This window comes from Corvus brachyrhynchos, unplaced genomic scaffold (assembly GCF_000691975.1).
Source record: "Corvus brachyrhynchos isolate BGI_N302 unplaced genomic scaffold, ASM69197v1 scaffold116, whole genome shotgun sequence".
NCBI lineage: Eukaryota > Metazoa > Chordata > Aves > Passeriformes > Corvidae > Corvus > Corvus brachyrhynchos.
This window is the reverse complement of record NW_008240221.1, coordinates 8,610,814-8,634,036: the sequence shown is the minus strand read 5'-3', so window position 1 is coordinate 8,634,036 and position 23,223 is coordinate 8,610,814. Positions and strand designations below refer to the sequence as shown.

Sequence of the window (23,223 nt, the reverse complement as noted above, 5' to 3'; positions counted from 1 at the left end):
TAGGGAAGAACATTCTAGACTCAAGTAAGTTATGCTTTTTGAATGTAATTGTTTACCTCTGTTTCAGGTTAGAGAGAATCCCTTCTTGTATGTATCGCTTCTTATGTACCTGTGATCCCTGAGGTATTAGGCTCCAGTTTCTTTTTCACATGATAGAGAATAGATACACTTAGGAGTAATTATTGCTTCTATAGTTGAGGCAGATTCACAGAGGTTTTGAGGCAAAGTGGTTCAAATACCAATTTAGCCCATACCCAAGATAGAAAAACAAAGGACTCTGACTTTGATTTGGAAACCTGAACAATGAGTACCAGAGGGGATTATGGCAATGTCATTTATTGTCTTAAAGAATGTGAGAATTCTTCCTTATTGCGCCTGATGTATTAGTTTAAATGCCTTTTATCAATTATTGTAACTAATGCTTACTGTGTGTTTTGTTGAAGATCTTTGAAGACAGTGAAATTGAAGCACGTAATTAGAAATAAAATAAATTTACTATGATTTGTTAGAAATAAAGAAGTCTTGTAAAACTGTTGCAAAGTAGTAATTTTCTCTCTTGGATTTTTGTCTTACGTTTCTTGAAACTATAAAAGTATTGCATGTGTGTACCTAGCTTTTTATTGAACTACTGACATATCGATACACTATGCTATTAGTAACTGAAAAACAAGGCTTTATAATTATTTTAGTGCACTTAAGGCTCTATAACTACAGAAAAAAAATCTGTTATCTTAGGAGAGAAAACAGTGATGTGCAACAAGCACTGGATGCCAAGCAGAAACAGCTGAGAGACCTGAAGGACAGTAAAACAAATACTTTGAAAAGATTTGGACCCCATATACCAGCATTTCTTGAAGCAATTGAAATGGCCCATAAGCAAGGACGCTTTAAAAAGAAACCTCTTGGACCTTTAGGTAGGCATAACTGCTGAAACATATTTTCTCATGGGATTTTTTTGTATGGCTGCTAATGCAAATAGTGGTCTTTTAGGAAAACTTTGTTCTTTAAGGAGCTTCAGATGTACTTTTTTCTTCTGTACTTCCTGGACTATAGGTTTTATCCTGGTAGGTTATCTTTGTCATGCTACTGTCATGCACTCAGTAACGGGTACTGGCTTTCCCCATTTTCCAGCTGTTTTTGTTGAGGTATTTTACAATGGTAAACTTTCAGTGCATCCCTCTGACTCCCCCACACCCTCAAAGCATCAGACTACTGTGCTTTGACTGCTTGTTCCTCAAGCACTGTCCATGTCATGGACAGATTATGTTCGAAATGTCCAGTGGCTGACTTGTAGGTTTGTCAAACTTGAGATGTTTTGTGTGGGGCAACTCAAGACAGACCCAATTGAGATTTTCTTGGAAAGGTGGCTTTTATTTGTCTTTTGTCCAGCTCTGACAGTGGCTGCTATTTTCAGTTTGTGAATGGAAGGAAAGGTTTCAGCATATTCTGGATGTAAAGTATACAGCATTTACTGCAGGGTAGGAATGTGCCAACACATGCTACTGAAGACAGGTGATATAATGGAAATCTTCATGTCTGTTTTATTTTCAGTATAGTTGTTCCACTGCCTTCATCCTTAAAGAACTAAATTGTTGATAAGCTATCTTTGCCCTGATACAATTCTGCTAAGCTGCCGTAAAATTGGTACCCTAATGGAAGAAAATATAGGCCTCCAACCATGTGTAGGTGTCTCTAGGCAGAGAAATTATATGTTTGTGTTCTCAGGTCTGTTGTAGAGTCTTTTAACTTATAGTCAACTTCTTAATTTTTTTTCTACCTGTAAGAAAGGTTTACTTTAGACTCTTAGAAAAACCTGCAATGCAACAAAACAAGTACCTTGAGTGGTAAAAGTGCTCTACTGAATGTTTTGTCATGGAACACAGCACCTAAAGCCTTGCCTCTTATGTTTATTTAGGTGCTTTGATTCATCCAAAAGATCCTGAACTGATCTTGGCTATCGAATCCTGTTTAAAAGGCCTACTTCAAGCATTTTGCTGTGATAATCATAGTGATGAAAGAACTCTTCAGTTTCTGATGTCAAAATATTTTGCCCGTGGACATAGACCTCAAATAATTGTAAATAAATTTCAGAATAAAATTTATGATACTAGTCAGAGGTAAGTTATGTTTTGAATTGTATTGCGTAGTCTTGATGGTTGAAAAGAACTATTTGTAAATTTTTTTGTTTTGGAGAATCTCATGTGAGTTTTATGAATGGTGTTTTTTTTTTCTTCAGAGCTGTTCGTCATCCAGAATTCCCATCAGTTCTGACAGCTTTGGAAATAGACGATCCAGTGGTTGCCAATTGTTTGATTGATATGAGGGGTATAGAAACAATCCTGCTGATTAAAGTAAGGCTTTATGCTCCCTGCTGATCTTTAAAGAAACATGTGGAGCATATATGACACCTTCAATGGTAGTGTCTGTAATGGATAAAAGAAATAGAGTGAGTTTCGCTCTGCTCTTTGCCCAATGTGTTTTAGGACCTTTCCTGTTTGTTTCTGGATTGTTTGCCACTACCGTTCTGGGCCTCTAGTGGTTTCGTTTCCCAGTCTAGATAGTCCATGTGTGTGTAATCAGCCTCCTGACTGCTGGCTCTCTCTCATGTCTCTGTTAATTGGTGGGTTCAGGATGTGTCAGTTTTGGGTAGTCTGGGTGTTAGCAAAATTTGCAAACAGCCCCTACCGGTCATACCTAGCAGCTGGTAGCCAAGTTTTCTGACACTATCTGATTTCTGATCTTAATTGATTTTTGATTTTTTGTTAGTACTGAAGATACCAGGTCCTGCAGATAAGATTACAGGTAAAATGTTCAAAGATAAAAATAAGGTGTATATGTTTTTATACAGAGAAGGCAGGGTATTGTCTAAGCAAGCAGAACTAATGATGCTTACTTTTTGTGAATTTTATTTTTCTCCAAAATCTCTTGTTCCAGTTTATCCTCTGACATTCTTACTGGAAAGAGGCAGTTCATGCTCTGTCTAATGCAGAGCTGACTGTTTATCAAGCATGGCTGTCACTGAATGGGTTACATAACAGCTGAATTCATAGGCTTTTCTCATGGCAGGAATGTCAGGATCGTTCTTCCCCCTCTGCCTGAACTAAGCAGTGATTTTCATAATGTTACTGTCTTTGAGCCCTACCTGAACAATTTCAACTGAATCTGAAAGAGGTATTCTGTGGAAAAATTGATACTTTGGAATGGATAACATAGTTACCTTGGACAAAGCCCCTTGTGACCACTTAGTCTGGCACTGTCAGTGTTGGGGGTTTTTTACCAATATGTTTCCCTGAACTTTAACTGAATAGTGTTTGATGTACTTCATACCTTGCTTTGGAAGCTTGTTTCCTGTATGTTTATTCTGATTTTGACAGTTGAATATACCTGTGCCTAGTAGCCTTCTGGTTAGTGATTTTTTTTCCGCAAGGCAAATTATAAGGGACTGATTAGACTACAGACTTCACAACTAAATGACCAACTAAACTTAGTGAGTTCTTGAGAACATAAGTGTCTTACACAACTAAGAAAAGTAGATTCTTGACATTATAGATAATTTTCACATTCTTTCATTACTGTATTTCTTTTCATTTAGAAATGGAATTATTTCTGGGTGAAAACAACTAGACAACTTTTGAATTCTTATCTTTAATTATGGTTGCTTTTCTGCTGGTACTATAAGGCCCTTGTGTTTTTCAGAATAGCCGTAAGGCTCGTGAAGTCATGCAGTGCAATCAGCCCCCAAAAAACTGCAGAGAAGCTTTCACTGCTGAAGGTGATCAAGTGTTTGAAAGACGCTATTACTCTTCCAGTTTTGTTAGACCCAGGTTCCTAAGTCAAGATGTTGAAGCAGAAATCAGGTTAGCATCTTGCAATGTTGTGTTTGTAAAAAGTGCACTTGTTGGCATGAATAGTGGAACTGCTTATTTGTCTAGTTGCATTTACACTACTCTAGTCTCTCAGTTTTCTTTCTGAGATTTACACTTCCTTTTTTGAGAACTCCAGAAAATCTCTTAATTTCAGTGCCTTTCTGTGACAGGGACAAACTTTCATTGTATCTAGTTAGCTTGTGGCATGTAGATCTTAGTCACCAAGTAGGGATTTCCTGTGCTCAATGCTCGATGAAATCCAGCTACTTTCTTTTTTAGTTTATGCTTGGTGAAAAAGAGTATGGAGTCAAAGCTGTTTCTTTAAAAATACAATACTTGAACAGTGGTGTCATAGTTTACTGCAAGGGAAGCCTGACTATTCAAACCGAAGTTGTTAGCACACATCCTCCTCCTACTGGTTTCAAACTTTGCATCTGTATTTCCTCAGGCTTTTGATTTCATTCATGGTAGGTATCTCTGAGAATTCCCTCACCTTTTATAATTTTAGGGCTTTTTTCTCTACTTGCTTTCAAAATGGCAGATAAAAAGCAAAATGCACTTCAAAGATTACAAACTTGAACTGTCACCAAGGAAATTCATGACAGTAGAATATGTTCATTTTGAGGCCCAGATTATATTAGAGACATACTAAGTAATTTTAGTATTAATAGCTGATAGTATAAACTGAATTGAATGTTAAAGTTTATTTCTATAAACTCAAAAGTTTTAAATATGTCAGTTAAGTGTACGTGGTTCATGTCAATATATAATGAACTTCACTCAAAGATTATTTTAACTTTCAAAGTGTTACAGGCATTCCATTACCAATTTTGCTATGGGGGAATGATGTAGGCTAGTTAAAAAGGAGTACATTTTTACCCTTTGTCTTGTCATGCATGTAATTTCTATTTGTGTATTTCTGTATGTGTGTCACAAATAATATCTGTGTAGTATGTAATATCTCAATATCACTTTGTTTATAAAGTCACTTGGATGGAGAAATTGAAAACAAAAGGGCACAGTTGACAGCATCTCAGCAACGTTTATATTCCATTGAAAATGAGATTAGGCAAAATGAAGATCATCTCTATGGTCATCGACGACACCAAAAACAGCTACAGGTAAAAATAGGTACAGTGTTAGTTTGTAGAAACTCCTCAGTCTTTCCCTATTCTACTTTGACTTCTGCAATCTGTTTGGAATGCCTGATAGTTTTTAATGTTTGTCCTTACTTTTGTTGTTCGCTTTCGTGTTATTTATTTTTGTAGTATACTCTTACAATTGAGGACAGAATGATAGAGACCACATCAATCCTAGCATATGCTGTTGTTTCTGTTTGGTATCTTTCTCTCACCTTGTGCTAAATCTTACTAATTTCTACTGCTTTTTTTGACACTAGTAGTAAGTTGTTGCACAGAAGAGACACTTGCATCATGAAATGCTTTCCCTCCTTTATTTCTGTTGAGCCTTGCCTCTTCATTCCCAGAATCTTGTTTATCTTCATGCTCTTCCAGTATATTCTTAACCAATCTTGATATGCTGAATATTTCTTCGTTAAGTATTCTTAATTTCTTTATAAACCACTTTACAACTGTTAGCCTCCTTTCTGTGGTCTCTGGTATATATATTTGTGGTGGGCAGTGGTGCTCCAGGTAGACAGTGTAAGCTAATACATACTATATAAGGTTATATTCAGTCAATTACAAGTAAGAAGCAGCAAAAAACCTGGCATGTGGTCTGAAATGCAGAAGATAAATATGAGAAGAAAAAATAAAATGTATTTTATTCAATTGACATTTCGAATGGAAATACAGCAACTTAATTCATTAAAGTGCATGACTTTCAGAGGAAGTTATAGCTTATGAAAATGAATTCCATAGGTGGGTGTGAAGAGTTGTGTCTCGTTAGTCATGAACAAAACTAAAAAATACAAGTATCTTCTTTCCTGTGATGACCTAAATGAACAAATGTGAACTTTTCTCTTTAGTTAAGCTTCAGAACATGTATTTTCTTTTTCTTCTCAGATAAAAGTAAGAACAGCAAATGCAGAAATAGCAGATCTTGAAAACATAGAAGAACACCAGTCAGCAGACGTCCATATATTAGTAAGAATAGATTATCCAATTATGTCTAATCAGCATATGAAATAATGTCTTTTAATGTTAGCAATGTTTTGAAATAAGCAAGGTTGAATAGTGAAGAATGTAACACTATCCATAATTCTAAACATTTCTGTAAATGGAATGATTTTATTTATTTGTAGTGTTTATTTATTTGTATTTGATTTAATTAGTGATTTAAGTGATTTAAAAAAATTTTCCCCAGGTTTTGCAATATTTTTCTTTTTGAATCAGAAAGTATTTATGATGATAATTCATTAGGAATGGTGTCATTTTCTAGGAGACAACCACAATCCACTTATTCTTCCTGAATTCCATTGTGTATTGGATGTATATGGGCCACAAATCCAGAGGGAAGTTACCTTGTTCTTTTTCAGTCTTTTCATCACAACTCCCAAATAAAATCCTCTTAATTTTCAGTCACATAAATATGAAGTTTCACTTTTATTTTGCAGTTTGATTTAGATCCTACAAGATCTATAAGTCTCTCCTTTGGGCTTTAGTGACAATTACATTGAGCTGCTCCTATTCTTACTAGAGTTATAGAGTACTTCATGTAATACCGTACCCTAACAGTGATAGTAAAACAAAAATCTGGTACAGTAGTTTACAAATGTGTCTCCTTTTATTATTCTTAACTTTAATACATTTTGACAGCAAGATGAAGTTGAAGAAAATAAGAGTAGGATGGAATCTGTAAAACAAGACATGCAGCTGCAAAGCAGAAAAATGGAAGAACTGGAAAATAATCTCCAAGCAGCTGAAAAACAATTAGAAGAAGTGAAAGAAAAAATTCATCAAGTAGAAGAAATTGCTGGCCCAATTAAGGTAACAATAATTTCATATTGTATTTTTGATTTGTTTCATTTGTGTGTCAAGGTGAATGAGGTTAAGAAGAGGTGAGGCAGGAGAAAGGAACTTGCTGTTTCCTGATACACTTAAGGTCTACCTATAAAATGGAAATGGAGAATTTCATCTAATGCATATTGGAAAATAAGCTTGGCAATATTTTGAAGGTGATATTGATTGTTAAGTGTAGTCACTGTAGTATTTTATGTTTAAAGAGAGTTCATCTCCAGGTATCTTTAGTCATGGACTGAAAAGGAAGGAAAAACAGTTTCCTTTACTTTCCTTTCTCGTGCATCACATTTGTTGTTTTTACTTGTTTGTTTCTAAGAAACCTTGGCTAAGAATGTTCATAACTGTTCATTTCTCAAAATAGCATTTGAAGTTCTATATGAAGTGGTTGTTATTCTATGAAGTTACGTAATCACAGAAGGTACCAGTACGTAGTTTTAATTATTCAAGACTACAGAAGGCACCTGGAAATGGCAGAGAAATAGCAAGACTTAAGATAAATAGCAGAATGGTGACATGCAAAATTTGGTATTGGCAAAAGGAAGACAGTCTCACATTGGCAAGAAGAACTCATAGTTTGAACATAGAAAACAGAAATAAGAGTCCAGGATGTTTATAGTATTGTAAACTTCTAGAATGATGAAATGAAGAAAAAAGATATGGGAATCTCTTACATGTCTCACTTAAACTGTATATTGCTATGTAGTCAGCCCAAACTAAAAGAGCAAACAAAAAGAGTAATTAAATAGGTCAGGAAAGCAACAGATGAATGTGTTAGTTCTAATGTATCTTATATGGAAGTTCTAGAGATAATAATCTATTTTAAAACAACCACTGTGCAAGGAAAGAGAATAGATTATTCAGAATATGAAAACATTATTGCTTGTTATTTAGAGTACTGAACACAATCGAGGGCAGCACTGAAATTTCTGAAAAGGTTTTAAATCAGATGTGTTAAGTGTTCTACAGTTGTTTAATGAGCTGCTGATACACATCAATTTGTGGTTTTAATATAGGATTAGAAAAAAGTAAGAGCATCTGTTACTGTTGGTGATTTTTGGTTTTCTTGTTTGTTGTTTTGGGGGTTTTGAGGTTTTTTTTGTTGGGTTTTTTTCTGTTTGATTTGGTGGTTTTTATTTTCCTTTGTTGATAATGCCTTTTCCTGGTCTTAAAATCAAGAGGCATACACGGTTAGATGGGGAAAAGAGATTTTACCTTGGTATTTATTTTTAAGGATCCTTAGGTGTACATGTCCAGGTCATATGCATCGAGATGCACCCTGCCTTCCTTCTTTCCTTGTGTCTCTGTGTCTCTCTTCCTCCCCCCCAACATTGGGTATAACATTATAGGTTTTACTAATTAGCATATCTATCAAAGATTCCCCAATGAGAGGCTCAAGTGAGCCCCCCTCCCCAAGGAACCTTCCCCTGGATGGTTCTATCTTGGTTTACAGAATATGTTCTGGAGAGGACCTTGGGGTCTGGGGCACACTGATCCCTAGCTACGAAGCTTCTAAAATGTTTAGTCTCTTAGCTTGACAAACAAGTCCAAGAATGTAGGCAAAAAGCACCAGGAATACAGAAGTTGTAAAAGGTATAACAGGTATAAAAGAAAAGGCAAAAATCTTCATGGCATCATTTAGACAAGCCATCTAGTTGACAGGGATGAGGAAGAAAATTATGTCCTAATTCGTGTCATTCTTTATACCTCTTTGCTTCTCTGGAAAGATACATCACTTCAATACTATCAATACTTACATAGTATAGAGATTGGTGGTGAAGGGTCTGGAGCACAGTTCCTGTGAGGAGCAGCTGAGGGAGCTGGAGCTGTTTAGCCTGGAGAAAAGGAGGCTCAGCGGGGGTCTTACCAGTCTCTACAACTACCTGAAAAGAGGTTGTAGTAAGGTTAGGGCTTAGTCTCTTCTCCCAGACGACAAGTGACAGGAGGAGAGGAATGAATTGTCAGAATTGAGCATAGACTTTCTCAATAAACTGATGTTAAGAATCCCAGACTCTAGGAGGATTAGTGTTACTGAAAGCAAGCTAAGTTAGAGCAACCTGTGGTATGTCAGTAAACACTAGAGAGATTCTCAGGAATCCACCCCAACCAGCTCACATCGTGATTTGTTCCAAACAGGCTGAATTAAACCAGGCTGAGTCAGAAGTGGAAAACAGTAAACGGCGTTTGCAGCACTATGAAGACAAACAGAGAGAGCACGTGGCTTGCATAAATAAGCACAAAGATTTGCTAGTTGCCAAAGGAAATGAATTAGAGGTACGTGTGGTGGAGGTTTTTTTTAGCTATTGAAGTCAGATGGTCCTGATTCTTCTAATATTTAATAATAATTCATTCCACTTGTATAACATACAGACCGTATTAATATACTCAGCTACAGTGAGTATTCTCTCAGCTGTGTTTGACTATGTAAAGCAAGTAAAGTAATTTTGTGTAAGTGAATTGACGCCTCTTTTTTTCTGACAGGACACCATTTCTGTCTTGACAGATAAATTAGGGTTCATCCATCTAGGACCATTTCTTCCATCTTTTGCAATGAGAAAATTAAAATTAGTTAAAATTTTGGGTTTAAGCTAAATTGAACAATATTGTTTTGGTTTCTTGGATGGTAGGTTTTTCCTTGTACAGACCCCATATCTGATTTTTTGAAGACTTACCCAATCAAGCTTTATTAACCAACTCTGAAATCACATCTGCAAAGACTTTTGGAAGACTGCCCTATTTAAATATGGTGATTTTGGTTCCTTATTTATCTGTGTTAGCTACATAACTGTGATTGTATAAAAATCTTGAATATTTCAGTTCTTGGCACTGAAATAACTACCCATGTATAGGTGTTGTCAATAAAATTGTTAACTGGGTTTGCTGTAATGAAAACAGAAAGAACAACACAAAAATGCTGTTCTTGCTTGTAGTCCATGTTCTTCTGTAGCATAAAATATTTGTTGTGAAGACTAAACAGATTTTTGAAAAATATGACAATTCTTTGAGTTTCAAACATTCCTTTAGGAAAAAATGGCAAAAGCAAGGCAAATCTTCTCAGAGCGCATCATGGTCACCAGAACTGTTAAAAGTCTCGATGCAGAAATGAATCGCTTGAGAGAGAAGATAAATTCAGAAAGCAGTCACCGTGGAAACAGAGAAGAAATAATACAGTAAGTCATCTTTACTGTCTAAAACAGTTCAGGTAGGTTGGGAAAGAGAGGGGAAAGAAGAGTTTTCTTACTGACTCACTATGCATTTATGTGTGTTTTTAGTACTTAAGCTATGTATGAAGGTGTGGAAATGTGTTGTACTCCAGTACTGAACAGATTTAGGAGTCCTGAAACACCTTCCAGTGATTTTAAGCAACATCTGTGCTATGTATATGATGTTACCAATAATCAGATACTCTGCTGAACAGATTTAGGAGTCCTGAAACACCTTCCAATGATTTTAAGCAACATCTGTGCTATGTATACGATGTTACCAATAATCAGATACTCTCTTGAAGTATCCCAGTTATGACTACACAAATTTAACTTGCCATTGTTTTGTGATGCATTGAGTATTAAGCATAATTCTACTTTGAATAACTAATGCACACGTTAGGCAGTTCCTTGAGGTTTTGACTTCAGTGGATGTCAAGGAAGCACTCCCCTCAGATATTTGTGAACATGGGGAATCTGGTCATTCATTCTCCTTGGTGAAAGAGTTTATTTTCAAAAGAATTATAAATAGAATTAAGATTTAATTTTTGTCCATATTTTAATTGTCAGCAGTGTCTTACTTGACTCATCAAATGCTTTTAGCTTTAACATAAATCATCACAAGAAAGTTTTCATTTGAATATTTTGATTATCAAAATTATTCTCAGCATTTACAACAATAGCTCAGTTTTAATGTAATGCATATGGCTCCTAACTTTTCTGTTAATTAAAACAGGCAATTTCGTTATGCAAGGGAAAGATACGAGGATGCAAGCAATAAAGTAAAGAATTTGAAGAGATTTATTGCAGTGCTGGATGAAGTAATGACAGAGAGGCTCAAAGTGTATCGTCAATTCTTAAGGTGGGTTTAAGGCTGTGTTCACAACAATCTTTTTAACCTAAGCTTGCTCCCAGTTTCAATATTACCGTGCCTGGCAGTTTAGAGGCAGCCTGGACTGACAGCTGGAAAAGCAGTGTGGTGTATTTTGCTTCAACCCAAAGGCCTCAATTGTGTTGCCTTCATCCAAGGCAGTTGTGTTTGAGTGCTGGTTTTGGTCAGTAAAATACCAGCAACATACATGGACTTGAAATAATCTGGGCTGTTACTCATTTTAATTGATTATAATTAGTGGTGCTGAGCTCCTATAATTTCATTGTGGGCCAAATACTTTTCCTCCGCCCTATGATGAAAAAAATTTGAAGATCCTGATTCAGATTCTGTAATTCGACATCTTCTTCTCCATTAGTGGGTGTACACCCCTTCTGTCTTGCTTCAGTCCCTTAGTATCCTATACCTATCCATGAAGATTTTGTTGTTGCCTTCCTTCAGAAGGACTGGTCTGTTTTCTATTGCAGCACTTTATTATTTCCTTTAACAGAAATTGCAGGATATTTTGATTGTCTCTGCTTTTTGTACTTTTTGATGTGCATTTGGGGGAGGTCCCAGTATGATCGTGACAAATGGTAATGATGAGGAGAATCCCAACCTTTGCAGATAGAAGTACAGATATAATAGTGGGCAAGATTTACCTTCCAAATCCAATGCTTGCCTTTTGGTTCCCACATATGTCACATTGAATCTTAGTCCTAGTGGCCAAGTTTAAGAATGAATTCCACCTTCGGACATGTTAAAGAACCATAGTTCTTTCTTGAAGGAACTGTCGTGTATGGTCTAGGATATGCTAGAATTGAGGGGGAGGGGGGTGGACAGAGAAATTAAGACACAATATTCTTTAATTCCCAGAATCTAGTAAAGGCCATGCCAACTTGTTACTGTGCACTCCTAGTACTGAATAGGGAAGCAGTGGAATGTGGTAATTTTCTGTTGAGGCTCTGTAGAAAGCTCCCACTTGTTACAACCCACCCCAGAAGGCGAGGGTAGCCTAGGTTCTTGTTGATAGATACCTTGGGGCACATTGGAGTGAAACAACACTGAACTGGTGTTTGTCTGTATATATCTCTATATATATATGTAGCATTTATTTTTAGAAAAATTTGGTTGCATGGCAAAAAACGGGTATATAGCCATTTTGGTTGTTGCAATCCATAGTATTATGACAACATAAAAGCATAAAAATATTGCTTAAGAAAATGTATAAGAAAGAGAAGGAAAGGATAAGAACAGGAAGATCACCCAACCCATAGGCTTTACAACAAGATTTGGTTTTTGCAACTTCAGTGTTGGTTGAAGCTGCTGTTACAGATTGGGTCTGTCAGATGGTGAAAGAAATGCCCAGAACACAGACTGTCTTGGGTTTATATTCACCCAGGCTCAGCTGGGAATGTCCAGATACCTCCCCTGGGGTGGGGAGTTTCAGACTGGATGATGTAGTGTTGTGGATCACAGGGCACTTTGGGAGTCTTTGACACCTTCTAGGATGATACAGCTGTCTATGATGTCAGTGCAGTTGAGTCCAGTATGGCCCATCAGCAGAGATTAACCACCTTCAGGCTACTGTGGATGGCCCAGTACTTCTGGCAGGGAAGTAATCACAGCTGAGTTCACCTGAGTAAGGACAAAAAGACAGGACCTGCCTCCAGGATTTGCCTCTTTCCTTACCTCCTTCAACACCAGCTGTAGCCTGAGGTGGGCTGTACTTGCCCTCTGGGTACTTTGCACATCAGCAGCTTGGCCCCTGAATGTTTGAACCATCAGCATCTGAGTCTCTCTTCCAGTATCACTTGTGGATACATTCTTCTCCCCACACCTGGGTTGGCTGGACAATATTATCCCCTTTATCTTATCTCAGGTTCCCATCACAGTTTGAATTCCTGTTAGTAGGTATACTTGGGCTTTGGTGGTCGCACATGAACAGCTGTTTCTCTGCAATTTGCTACAGTGGGCAAAAGTCCTTCCAGTGATTGTAGGAATGTTTAAACTGTTGACCATTTCAGTCTCTCACACCAATCTGTTAAAATAAAATTTTAGAAAATTCAAAGCTGTACATCTGGATTTCTTACATTCTTACTTTGTGTCAGTGATTCTCTCCAGTATGTTTAATGTCACCCACTTGAGAGCATAATTGATTTTGGGAGAATGTCGTTAGTGGAGCAGGGCTTAATACTTAATGATGTGGGACTGTTGATGAAAACCTGTTGTTGCTTTTTCATGTATTTTTAATCTTGCTGCCCTAATGTTTATTTGCTTGATTTAAGGAGCCTTTCTATGCAATGCAAACTCCATTTTGAGCACTTACTACGTGTTCGAGGTTGCTCTGGAAATATAATTTTTGATCACAAAAATGAGACACTTTCCATAACAGTAAGTTATTTTATATTACTTCAATTACCATAATACATAATGAATTATTATTTGTTTTAGTCTCAGATGCTAGAAATGCATTGCAAATGATAGAATAATTCCCTCTCCAAAATGTGATAGCTTAATTGTAGTGTTACAAATATTCTGATCAAGTAATCAATCATATGAAAGAGTTAGTTATGATTACAAGTAGAAAATTGTGAAGTATAAGGTATAGAAATGTTAGGAGTGTTGTGTTTGAAATATGCAACCACAGGAACCTCACCAAGAAGTTACTGGACTTCCTATGTTTTGGTCAAGACATTATGGAGACCATCATGCACACCAGTTATGCTAGTTGGAACCCCCCCTACCCTTCCCATCTTGGTTTGAATATCAAGGATTCCAATCGGTGGACCACAGTAGAGATGACCAATGATTGTTTTAGGATAAGAATATTGATGAAGTTATATGACTAACAAAACCAGTCATTGTAAAGGTTAAATTTAAGGAGCAGGCATATTATGCATAGTATGTAAAAGTACTTACGTAACAATGATTCAGAAGAAAAAGTATATAAAAATGGCTGGATTTCATCTGTTGAGCAGAACACATTGGAGGAGTTTCCAAAAGCCTGAACGAAGAAGTGTCTGCTTATTCACATCAAATCAGTGTTGGATAAGTTTCTTTTGTCCTGTTTGGTGACAGTAGGGTGTTGTTGAAAACAAGGAAGAACAGAAACATTGCCATTTTAAATGGGCAGGTTGCTAGATTACAAAGAAAAAATGTGGGTTGTTGTTTTATGCCAATAATAAGAACTTAAGTAGTGAGTCATCCTAGTCAGTCTTTCAAAATAACTCACTCCTGTTTCATTGATAGGAAGTTCACCAGTATTTGTGTGATTGTATAGTGGCTCTAGCTGTTATTTGAACAACTTTATGCATGAAAGTTTCGATACGGTTTTTTTCTGTGTACCTTTTAACACACATCCCAAAAAGTTTTGTCATGGATTTATTAGCTTTTTTTTCTGTGGGAGACTTCGTTTTAGGGATTAAGAGGAAAAATGTGCAGTGACAACATAAATACATGTTGCAGTCCTAACTAGACAGGTGAAGCATATGTATCTGAAGAACTAAATTCAGTCCATAAAATATCAAGTCATTACTTGACTTTATCAGAATATATTTTTTTTAACAGCTGATGTCTCAGGTATCTCACAGCAAGGATCTGTATTTAGTCAAGGAATGTAAGTTGTAAAAAGAAAACGGTTCCCTGCAAAAAAAGATCCCTCTTCAAAATAATCCTTATTTGCCTGCTTAACTTGTTAAAGGTAATGTAATTAGCAGGGCAAGAAAATGCCCAAGTTGCATGTTACAGAAGGAGTGCCACAAGATGTCCTCATAATCAATGTAACCAAGTGGCTGTTCACAATGTTTCATGTATTCCACATAGAAAAATCTCTTCCTCCTTTAAAATTCTGCTGTAAATCAATCACCTGCTTTTTTACTGTAGCTGGTAACCACTGGATTTTACTGTAATGTAACTACACTGGTTGACATTTATTAAACATCGTTTAAGAGCTATTGAAAATAGAGATTTGTATAACAAAACACTGACAGAGTCATTCAATCTGTTCAGTGTGTATGACTGTGATAGAGGAAGTTTCAGTCATCCTAGAAATGTGTTACTAAATGGTTAGGAGCCATTGCATTCCGGAATGGCAGTTGCAGTGAAATGCAGAAAATGGTTTTCAAGTGATCTCTATCTGTTCATTTCTAATGTGTTTGCTGTTAGAATTATGATTCTGTTAGTATGGCTTCATCTCAGATATAAAAATTGCTCCAATATTTTTATTTCAAGGTTCAGCCTCGAGAAGAAGAAAAAGCTTCCCGTAGTGATCTGAGATCCCTATCAGGAGGTGAACGTTCCTTCTCCACAGTTTGTTTCATTCTTTCTCTGTGGAACATTTCTGAATCTCCTTTCAGATGCATGGATGAATTTGATGTCTACATGGTATAGTTTAAACTTAAAACTACGTCTCCCATTCTGATGTGTATAAATTAGTGAAATCGTTGGGTTGTTACTTGATTTGCTTAGATTTAAAACCACTGTAGTTAACTGTAAAGTATAAAAAGCCCCCAAACCAAAATCAAAATCCCCAAAACAAAATCTGTTAGGGATCTTGTTGACTTTGGTGACTTTTGGAGCTTATTTTGTCTCTGAAGTTGGTATGGAGAAATAGGAGCATTTCTGTTAATTTACGTGCTCAAACCTTTGTTCAGCACAAAAATAATAAATCAGCTATTACTGTGTTTGTCAGAGGTTGACTCTGCATATTGCTGTGACAGTCTGGGCTTGGCATGTGCTTTGATTTCTGCCAATTTTGAGATCATTGTGGGGTTTTTTCAGAGCAAATGCAGCAACTGAGTTCACTGTTGCTACTCATTTTATAGAAACAGACTTCAGCTAGTAGCATGTTTCCAAGATGCTGAAATGCAGAATAATGAACAATAAATACTAAGGTTATCTAAAACTGATAAATAATACCTTTGTGTACAGCTTCCCTGTACAGGCCACTAACCCATTCTGAAATTTATTTTCTTTTTTTTTTTAAGATTTATTTCCTACTTATTAATATGCAGGGTGGTACGAGTTTGAGAAAACATTTATTTCTATGAGACAAAGATTTGATACTGGCTTATTTAATTTTGCCTCACTGTCCCTTCCTCATCAATCATTTATTTGCTAGGATTCACCTAAAGGGAACAAAGATAATATAGTTTATATTAAAGAATTGCAAAAAGGACAGTAGGTAGTGAAGGTAGTGAAGCAGTCATTTTTCAGCCGACTTTCAAATCATAGATCCTCTTTTAAAAAAAGTTAGTTGTGAAGAAATTTACCCATCTTTCCTGAAAAGGGTGGATACTCAGAACTGTAGGCCTTGCAAAGAACTTGCATGCCATCTGTTCCATAAATAATTCCACACAATTTGTCTGTCCACCGCAGTGCCAGTAAGTGCAGCCTTACTGTCCACACGTTCTGTAGTTACTCTTGGCGTAATCACAGATCCCCACCACACGAGGACTCCACGGTGTATTTTTGTGGGAGATCTCTGGTTTCATGAGGAACACTGCACAGCATCAGAACTTTGTTAGTCCTTGCTAATAAAAGCTTCCTGTTGCACATCCTTCTCAGTAAGCCTAATGCATAAGGTTACATTCAAAATAGCAATAATGATAGTAACAGTAATAATCCTAATAAAAACAAGCTCCATGATATCATAGCAGAGGTTTCATGGAGCCCCTAAATTCTTTCAGGTGATTTTTGAGTCAGGATTTTACAGGAAACATTATTCTGCTAAAATAAGTTCATCTCAGCATACTCAGTAAAGAAGTACTGTATGTACATCAAAGCTGATAGAAAAACACTGTGAGTAGATGAGTGTGTGATTGTTCTGATAGGAGCCTTCCATTGCCCATGTATACTTAAAAGTACAGTTTAAGAATTTCCTAGACTATAATTTGTAGCCTTTAGAATTTAACCCTTATGTTTACCCAGTTTTTCTTAGCTTTTATTAGTATTATTTGGTTATTTTTCTGTAGCTAACCTTGACTGTATAGCAATTAATTTTGGTAGGTTTTCTAGAATCATATTTTCTAGTGTATTTATTGCTGTCAGTATCACTACCTGACAAATGTTTTGTCTTTAGGACATGGTTAACAGAAGAATTGCCATTGACATGATTCTGGAGAGGGCTGACTTTCAGAGGCATCGACAGTTCATTTTGTTCACCCCCCTGACCATGAGGTAATACTGTGTTTTATTTCAGGATACAAGAATTGCAAGGGAGTTCTCTTGCAAGGAGTGTAACTTGAAAAAGTTAAGTACAAGGAGAAAGAAATTCTGCTGTTTGTAGCAGTAGAACATAAACAATTAAGTAGTTAATTACTGATGGTTCTGTGAATTTAAAGGATTTTTTAAATAGGTTTTTTTTTACCCTTGCTTACATTATTGTAATTCAGTGGGACTTGAATCAGTTTATCTGAAATAAAACAACATTTTGAAATGTTTTATTTTGTTAAACAGGAGCTTCTTAGCTTAGAGCCCTGTATGTCCCTTTCCCCTTCCAAATATAACAAAAGACTTAGAATTTTTTTCTATTAATGCTACAATACTTGCAAGGTGTTTGTCTTTTGAGTTGATTTTATTTTATTGATTTTAATATTGCCGATCTAGAGACTCATAACTTGCACCATTTTTTGAACATTTGATGTAGTGGTTCAAAATTCTTTCAAAACCCCCATATAAATCCCTGGTAGAGCCACTCCCAGCTTAAGGGGACAGTCATGTGTCTAACCTTGTGCAGCCAGCTCCTCTCTATTAACCCAGTAACCAGTGAAGTCTGAAGAGGGTAATTAAAGCAGTCTTCAAAATGAACTTGATTGATTTATTCCTAATTGTCTTCCCTCACTACAGTATATAAAAAGGAGAGTAGTGGTATCTGTTGTTACTTCAGTGGAAATGATTCTTTGGAGATTTTCTGAAACCGATAAACATACAGGACTTTTTGTATGGCTACTGTTGAAAAATTTAATAATTCAAGTTCAGTTTGGTTTTGTTATATTGTTACATGTTTCATGTTCAGCAAACACTTAATTTAACAAAAATACGGGAGCAACTTCAGGAAAAATCCATTTAGGATAATCAGTGAAGAAGCCTGACTAAATGTGTGCTTAATAACTTTGCTCATTCTTAGTACAATGTGATTGATTACATGTGTGTATAGTGTGTGCTACTTCAGGATCTGTAAGGCAAGTCCTTATTTGTATTCCATCATATGTTCATTTGGAGGTTTTCGTAAAAGAACATTTTCTCTAATTAAGGCTGTCTAATTGTTAGAAATCACATGATTGAAATGACTGCTTGTCTTTACCTCAAGCTTTTACTGAAGTCAGGGTCCAGGATCAGTTCAGTGAAGTCCAAACTTCGCCCCATGTTACTGTTTTTTAAGACTGTCAAAGGAAAAAGATGGAGTTATTCAAAGGAAAATATGTAATGTAAAGAATTAAATGGAAATACTAAAATTTGTGGAGAAGAAACACTGTTTAAATGATGCATCCTTTATTTTTAGCTCTCTGCCTATGAGTCCCCATATTCGAATCCTCCGCATGCCAGACCCTCCAAGAGACCAAAGAACATTGAATTTCCAAAATAGGAATAACAGAGATGAAGATCAATAAGTATCTCTGTATGAATATGGTATAATATTGAAGACAAATGTAGAATAATATGTGTAAAATTATTGCTTCCTGATGCTGAAAAAGATGATGATTTGTTAGATAGTCTCAGGAAGATATTTCTGTATTGTTATTAATAATTTTTTAAAGGATTACTGTGTGCACAGAACAAGAATAAGCACAGTTTGGATGAGGAGAAAATTTTGAATGTTCTGTTGATATTTTTAGCTACCAACTATAGAATTTTTTTATCTGTTACTCTGTTTTTTCTTCTTGAAAAATGAAATATATTTTGTATAACTATGAAGTAATATTTTAATAAACCGTTTGAACTAATACTTGTGGTAATGTTTTAGTGTCTCTACACACTTAAATTAGCATTAAGTTAAAAATATCTTCTTCCTAGCTATGCTTTATTTCTTAAATGTGTGCTAATTAATACATGCAGTAAAATGTGTTTCATTTATTTTCCAGTGAAACCACAGTAGCTGAACATGAGAAACTATTAGAACTTATAGTTTCATAATTAGAAAAGGGAAAAATTTATTTGTAGTATGTTATCTTGGTGGGAAAAAAAGTCCTTTCATTCCTTTCCTAAAGAGTATGAGTGTCTTTGGACATGAGCTTACAAAACCTAGCAAGCTGTGTCATTATAAACCTAGTTTCTTAGTTCCAGTAGACTAGTTCTTGCACACTCTTGAGTTCCAAGGTATAGAATAAGTCTCTAAATGTTCATTTTATTATGATAAACTAAATAGACACAAGTCTTTCCAATATATGGGAAGGAAGTAGAGTAAGAATTTTGGGAAATAATACGGTAACTTTTGTACAGCATTGTAGCCCTGTGTTTTGTTGGGTCTCCCTGCCTTTCCTCCCCTCCCACATCTCCCTGGGACTAGAGCACTTAAACTTGATATATTTAGATATTGCAAGCATTTATTGGGGTTAAGAGGGAGAAAGAAGAACCAGATTTTTCAAAGTCCCTCAAATTAACCTTTTTTTCTCTCCTGTTCTTTTTTTCTCCAGGAACTTGAAATTGTTGGCAGCTCTTCAAAAAAAATCATTTTTTAGAGTCCAGCTGCTTTTCTTTTTTGTTGTTGTTTTGGAGGATTTTTTATTGTTGTTTGATGTTACGCAGCTACAAAAGCCATTGAGACTACTCAGAGAAAAACATTCAGCAGTTTCTGCACTTTTTTAGTGAATAGAAGTTCCTCAATAAAACCTTATTACAGTGTAAGTTTTAACTTGACTTTGTACCTTAATTTGTTTTCAGTCACAGCACAGTATTAAACTTCTATGTTTCTTTAAAATATGGAAGCTAGGTAAGAGTTGAAGGAAATACACTTCGTAGAATCATAGAACCATAAAAAATGGTGAGTTGGAAGGGACCCATCAGCTCGATGATGTTCCCAGTTGATCTCTGGCAAGTTGAAGTCCCTCATAAGGAGAACAGCAGTTAAGCTGGAAGTGTCCCTTAGTTCCTCAGAGAACCATTTGTCAGTGTCATCGTCCTGGCCAGGAGGTCTGTAGTAGACTCCTAAGATGACACCTACATTTTTTGTGTGTCCTTTGATTCTTACTTAGAGACTTTCAATGGTGCCATTGCCAGCTGTGGGCTCCATACATTACATCCCTTCCGTGACGTACAATGCTACCCCATTCCACATCTGCCCTGCCCATCCCTCTGAACCTGTAACCATCCAACAGACCACTCCAATCGTAGGACTTATCCCACACAGTGTCACTTAGTCAGTGATATCAAATCTCTGGGACTGGGCCAAAGGCTTGAGATGGTCTTGTTTGTTCCTCATGCTGTGTGCATTAGTGTAGAAACATTTTGGGTGTGGTGCTTTGCAGCCAACAAACCTGAAGGAGATGGAGGGATCCCATTAGTGCTCATTTTCTCAAGTTCTGGCACACCATCCCATTGCTCCCCACTGGTAAGCCTGGTTTTGTCCCTTTCCCCCTTCCAAGCTGGTGTAAAGTTCTGTCAGTGAGCCCTGGTGGCTCCTGTGCTAGTTTCCTCTCTGAGACAGGTGCATCTCATCAGGTGTCTGTAGAGCAGGTGTTGAATAGATCATCCCATGGTAAAAAAACCAATTTTGTTTTTGCTTACGTCAGCCTTGGAGCCATGTGTTGACCTGGTGGATCTGCCTATTCCTGTCAATATTATTCCTTGTTACCAAAAGGATTGTGGGAATTGCTACATGTGCTTCTGATCTTTCAACCTTCAACCCAAGGCCCTCAAGTCTCTTTTGATTGCCCTCAGAATTCTCTTTGTTGTTTTGTCGCTGCCACTTAGAACAACCAATAGTGTATGGTAATCAGAGGGCCTTAATAGACTGGAGAGTTTTCCAGTAATGTTTCTTATTTGTGCCCCTGGAAGTCATCAGAATTCCCTGTGAGGTGAGTCTGGTCTGCATATCAGGCCCTCCATTCCCCTTAAAAGGGAGTTTCCTATTACAGCTACCCTTCTTTTCCTGTTAACAGAGGAGGTCTTGATGTGGTGTGCAGGAGGTGTTGCTTTAGGAGGCCCCTCTGTCCCAGAAGGACCTTCGCCCACCTCATCAATTGTCTGGCCTTTTTCCAGAGCCTCATGCCTGTTGTAGAAAGTTCCAGTCCTACTTGTTTTCAGAAGGAGGAGGAACCTCCTCCTGGTATGTGGAGTGACCTGCTTCCAGCCTTTGTCTTGGACAGACCCTTGACTAAAACCCCTTCACTAATTACTGTGCAGGGTTCTGAGTCCACCTGCTTCTCCACTACGATGGAGGTTTGAGACTCCTGAGAATCTTGAGACTGTGGCATCTCTGTAAATAACCTATCTCTTGCTTTTTCACTCAAATACTACGCAGCCTGTTCACTTCCTCCTGTAGCCCCTTCACCTGGACACAGCTCCTCAACCACAGCACACCTTCTGGGGCTGAAGGGATCTTTTTGTGCTCTTCACCAATGTTGACTCTGTTTGCCTCTATTGGCAGACCTCGGAACACCCAGGGTAACAGGCAGACTCCTGGCAGCTGTGAGGAGGTTACTGACAAAAGAGGACGTGGGATTTTTGCTGATGTGTGTGGTGCAAGAAACAGTGGCCACTGACTGAAGTGGGGAGGTTCTGGCTGAGTTAACCAGGAGGAGGGATTGTTCATGATGAAGATAAGAGGCATTTGAGCATGTTATGCAAACAGGCTGTAAAATCTGTGTCCTTGGAAGTTTTTGGAGTCTATTGAATAGACTCCTGCATCTCCTTCAAGCAGGAAGCTGGGCAAGAGATCTAGGAAGTTCCTTACCAACATGAACAATTCTATAATCCTGTAATTCAAGGTACTTACACCTTTAGAATTATGTGAAGATACTGGGGGGCACCTTGTAAATTGCATACTTGGCAAAACTTGTCTGGAACCAGCAGGTCAAGGGACGTGATTCTACCACTCTGCAGTTGTGAGATCCCAGCTGGAGTACTGCATCCATGTCTGGTGTCCTCAGCGTAGCAAGTGCATGGACCTGTTGGAGCAGGTTCAGAGGAGGCCACAAAGATGCTCCAAGGGCTGGAGCACCTCTGCTGTGGAGACAAACTGAGAGTTGTGTCTGTTGAGCCTGGAGAAGGCTCCAGAAAGACCTCATAGCACCTTCCAGTACTTAAAAGGGCTACAAGAGAGCTGAAGGGGGACATTCTGCAAGGTTTGGTGTGACAGGACAAGGATGAGCAACTTTAAACTGACAGATAATAGATTTAGATTAGATATTAGGAATAAATTCTTTATTGTGAGGGTGATGAGATGCTGGAATAGGTTGCCCAAAGAAGTTATGGACATCCCATCTCTGGAAGTGCTCAAGATCAGGCGGGATGGGGCCCTGGGCAACCTGTTTTAGTAGAAGGTGTCCCTGCAGGGGGGCTGGAACTGGATCATCTTTAAGGTCCCTTCCAACCTAAACCATTCTTTGATTCTAGGACATGATCATGAGCCACATGTTTAGCTTGACTTGATTTTATGATGAATTTGGAGTATTTTTCAGACAGATGATAGAATGGCATTGCATTATTTATCCTGATTTTCTTCAGCATCCAAAAAAAAAAAAAAGGCAAGAGTGCAGAGGCAGTAAAGAGTAAAGCATTTATCCTCATTAGTACTTCTGTAATGAGTTGTGTGGAGAAAAAAGCTTAAGGAAAATTAGTGCATTCCTACTGAGCTAACGCTTCAGCTTTCTCCCAAGGTTTTACAGACCTACTTGAAATACTGGAGGAGGTGGCAACAATTCTGGTCTTTGGTTCAAATCAGTACATTGTATCTAATCTACCCTGTACTTGATGAGGATATGTTCCTGACTGTATAATTATTGTAAGCATATTTTCATGGTGGAGGATTAATTCTGAATAAGCAATTACTGAAGCCCTTGCATGGATGCACTTATTTTTGCAGTGATCCTACTAAGGTCTCAAAACTATCATATGCCTGGTTCTTTTAATATAGAGTTTGCTATAGGGGCTGTCTAGAGAGAAGATTGCAGTGCTGACATTAAGTTTTTGAATTTGACTGTGTTTGAGTTGTCAGCCATTTTGGATGGCAGTGCATTGCTTAATGCTGCACTGAAGTAAATGGAGCCTGTCCAGCCTGTCCATAACTTCAAGGTTCAGGGAAACATCGAATGAGGTATTGCTTCTCATACATGTAAACCAGAGGCAGCAAATCTGAGAAGTATTCA

At 37.2% G+C, this 23,223-nt stretch overlaps 1 protein-coding gene across 2 annotated transcripts in view; it reads left to right on the top strand.

Moving 5' to 3' along the window:
- Positions 1-18,861, top strand: part of SMC6 (structural maintenance of chromosomes 6) — a 39,254-nt gene extending 20,393 nt beyond the window's left edge. For both annotated transcript variants that reach the window (XM_017744952.1, XM_008641794.2), the window contains exons 14-28: positions 1-24; positions 736-914; positions 1,916-2,117; positions 2,237-2,351; positions 3,697-3,857; positions 4,852-4,987; positions 5,891-5,971; positions 6,644-6,814; positions 8,981-9,118; positions 9,869-10,014; positions 10,784-10,909; positions 13,204-13,309; positions 15,149-15,301; positions 16,998-17,095; positions 18,420-18,861. The exon at positions 1-24 is cut by the window's left edge and continues 162 nt beyond it. In XM_017744952.1, the coding sequence (XP_017600441.1) occupies positions 1-24; positions 736-914; positions 1,916-2,117; positions 2,237-2,351; positions 3,697-3,857; positions 4,852-4,987; positions 5,891-5,971; positions 6,644-6,814; positions 8,981-9,118; positions 9,869-10,014; positions 10,784-10,909; positions 13,204-13,309; positions 15,149-15,301; positions 16,998-17,095; positions 18,420-18,528 (1,945 nt within the window). In that variant the 3' untranslated portion in view covers positions 18,529-18,861. The remainder of the gene's footprint in view (positions 25-735; positions 915-1,915; positions 2,118-2,236; positions 2,352-3,696; positions 3,858-4,851; positions 4,988-5,890; positions 5,972-6,643; positions 6,815-8,980; positions 9,119-9,868; positions 10,015-10,783; positions 10,910-13,203; positions 13,310-15,148; positions 15,302-16,997; positions 17,096-18,419) is intronic.
- The last annotated feature ends 4,362 nt before the right edge of the window (positions 18,862-23,223 follow it).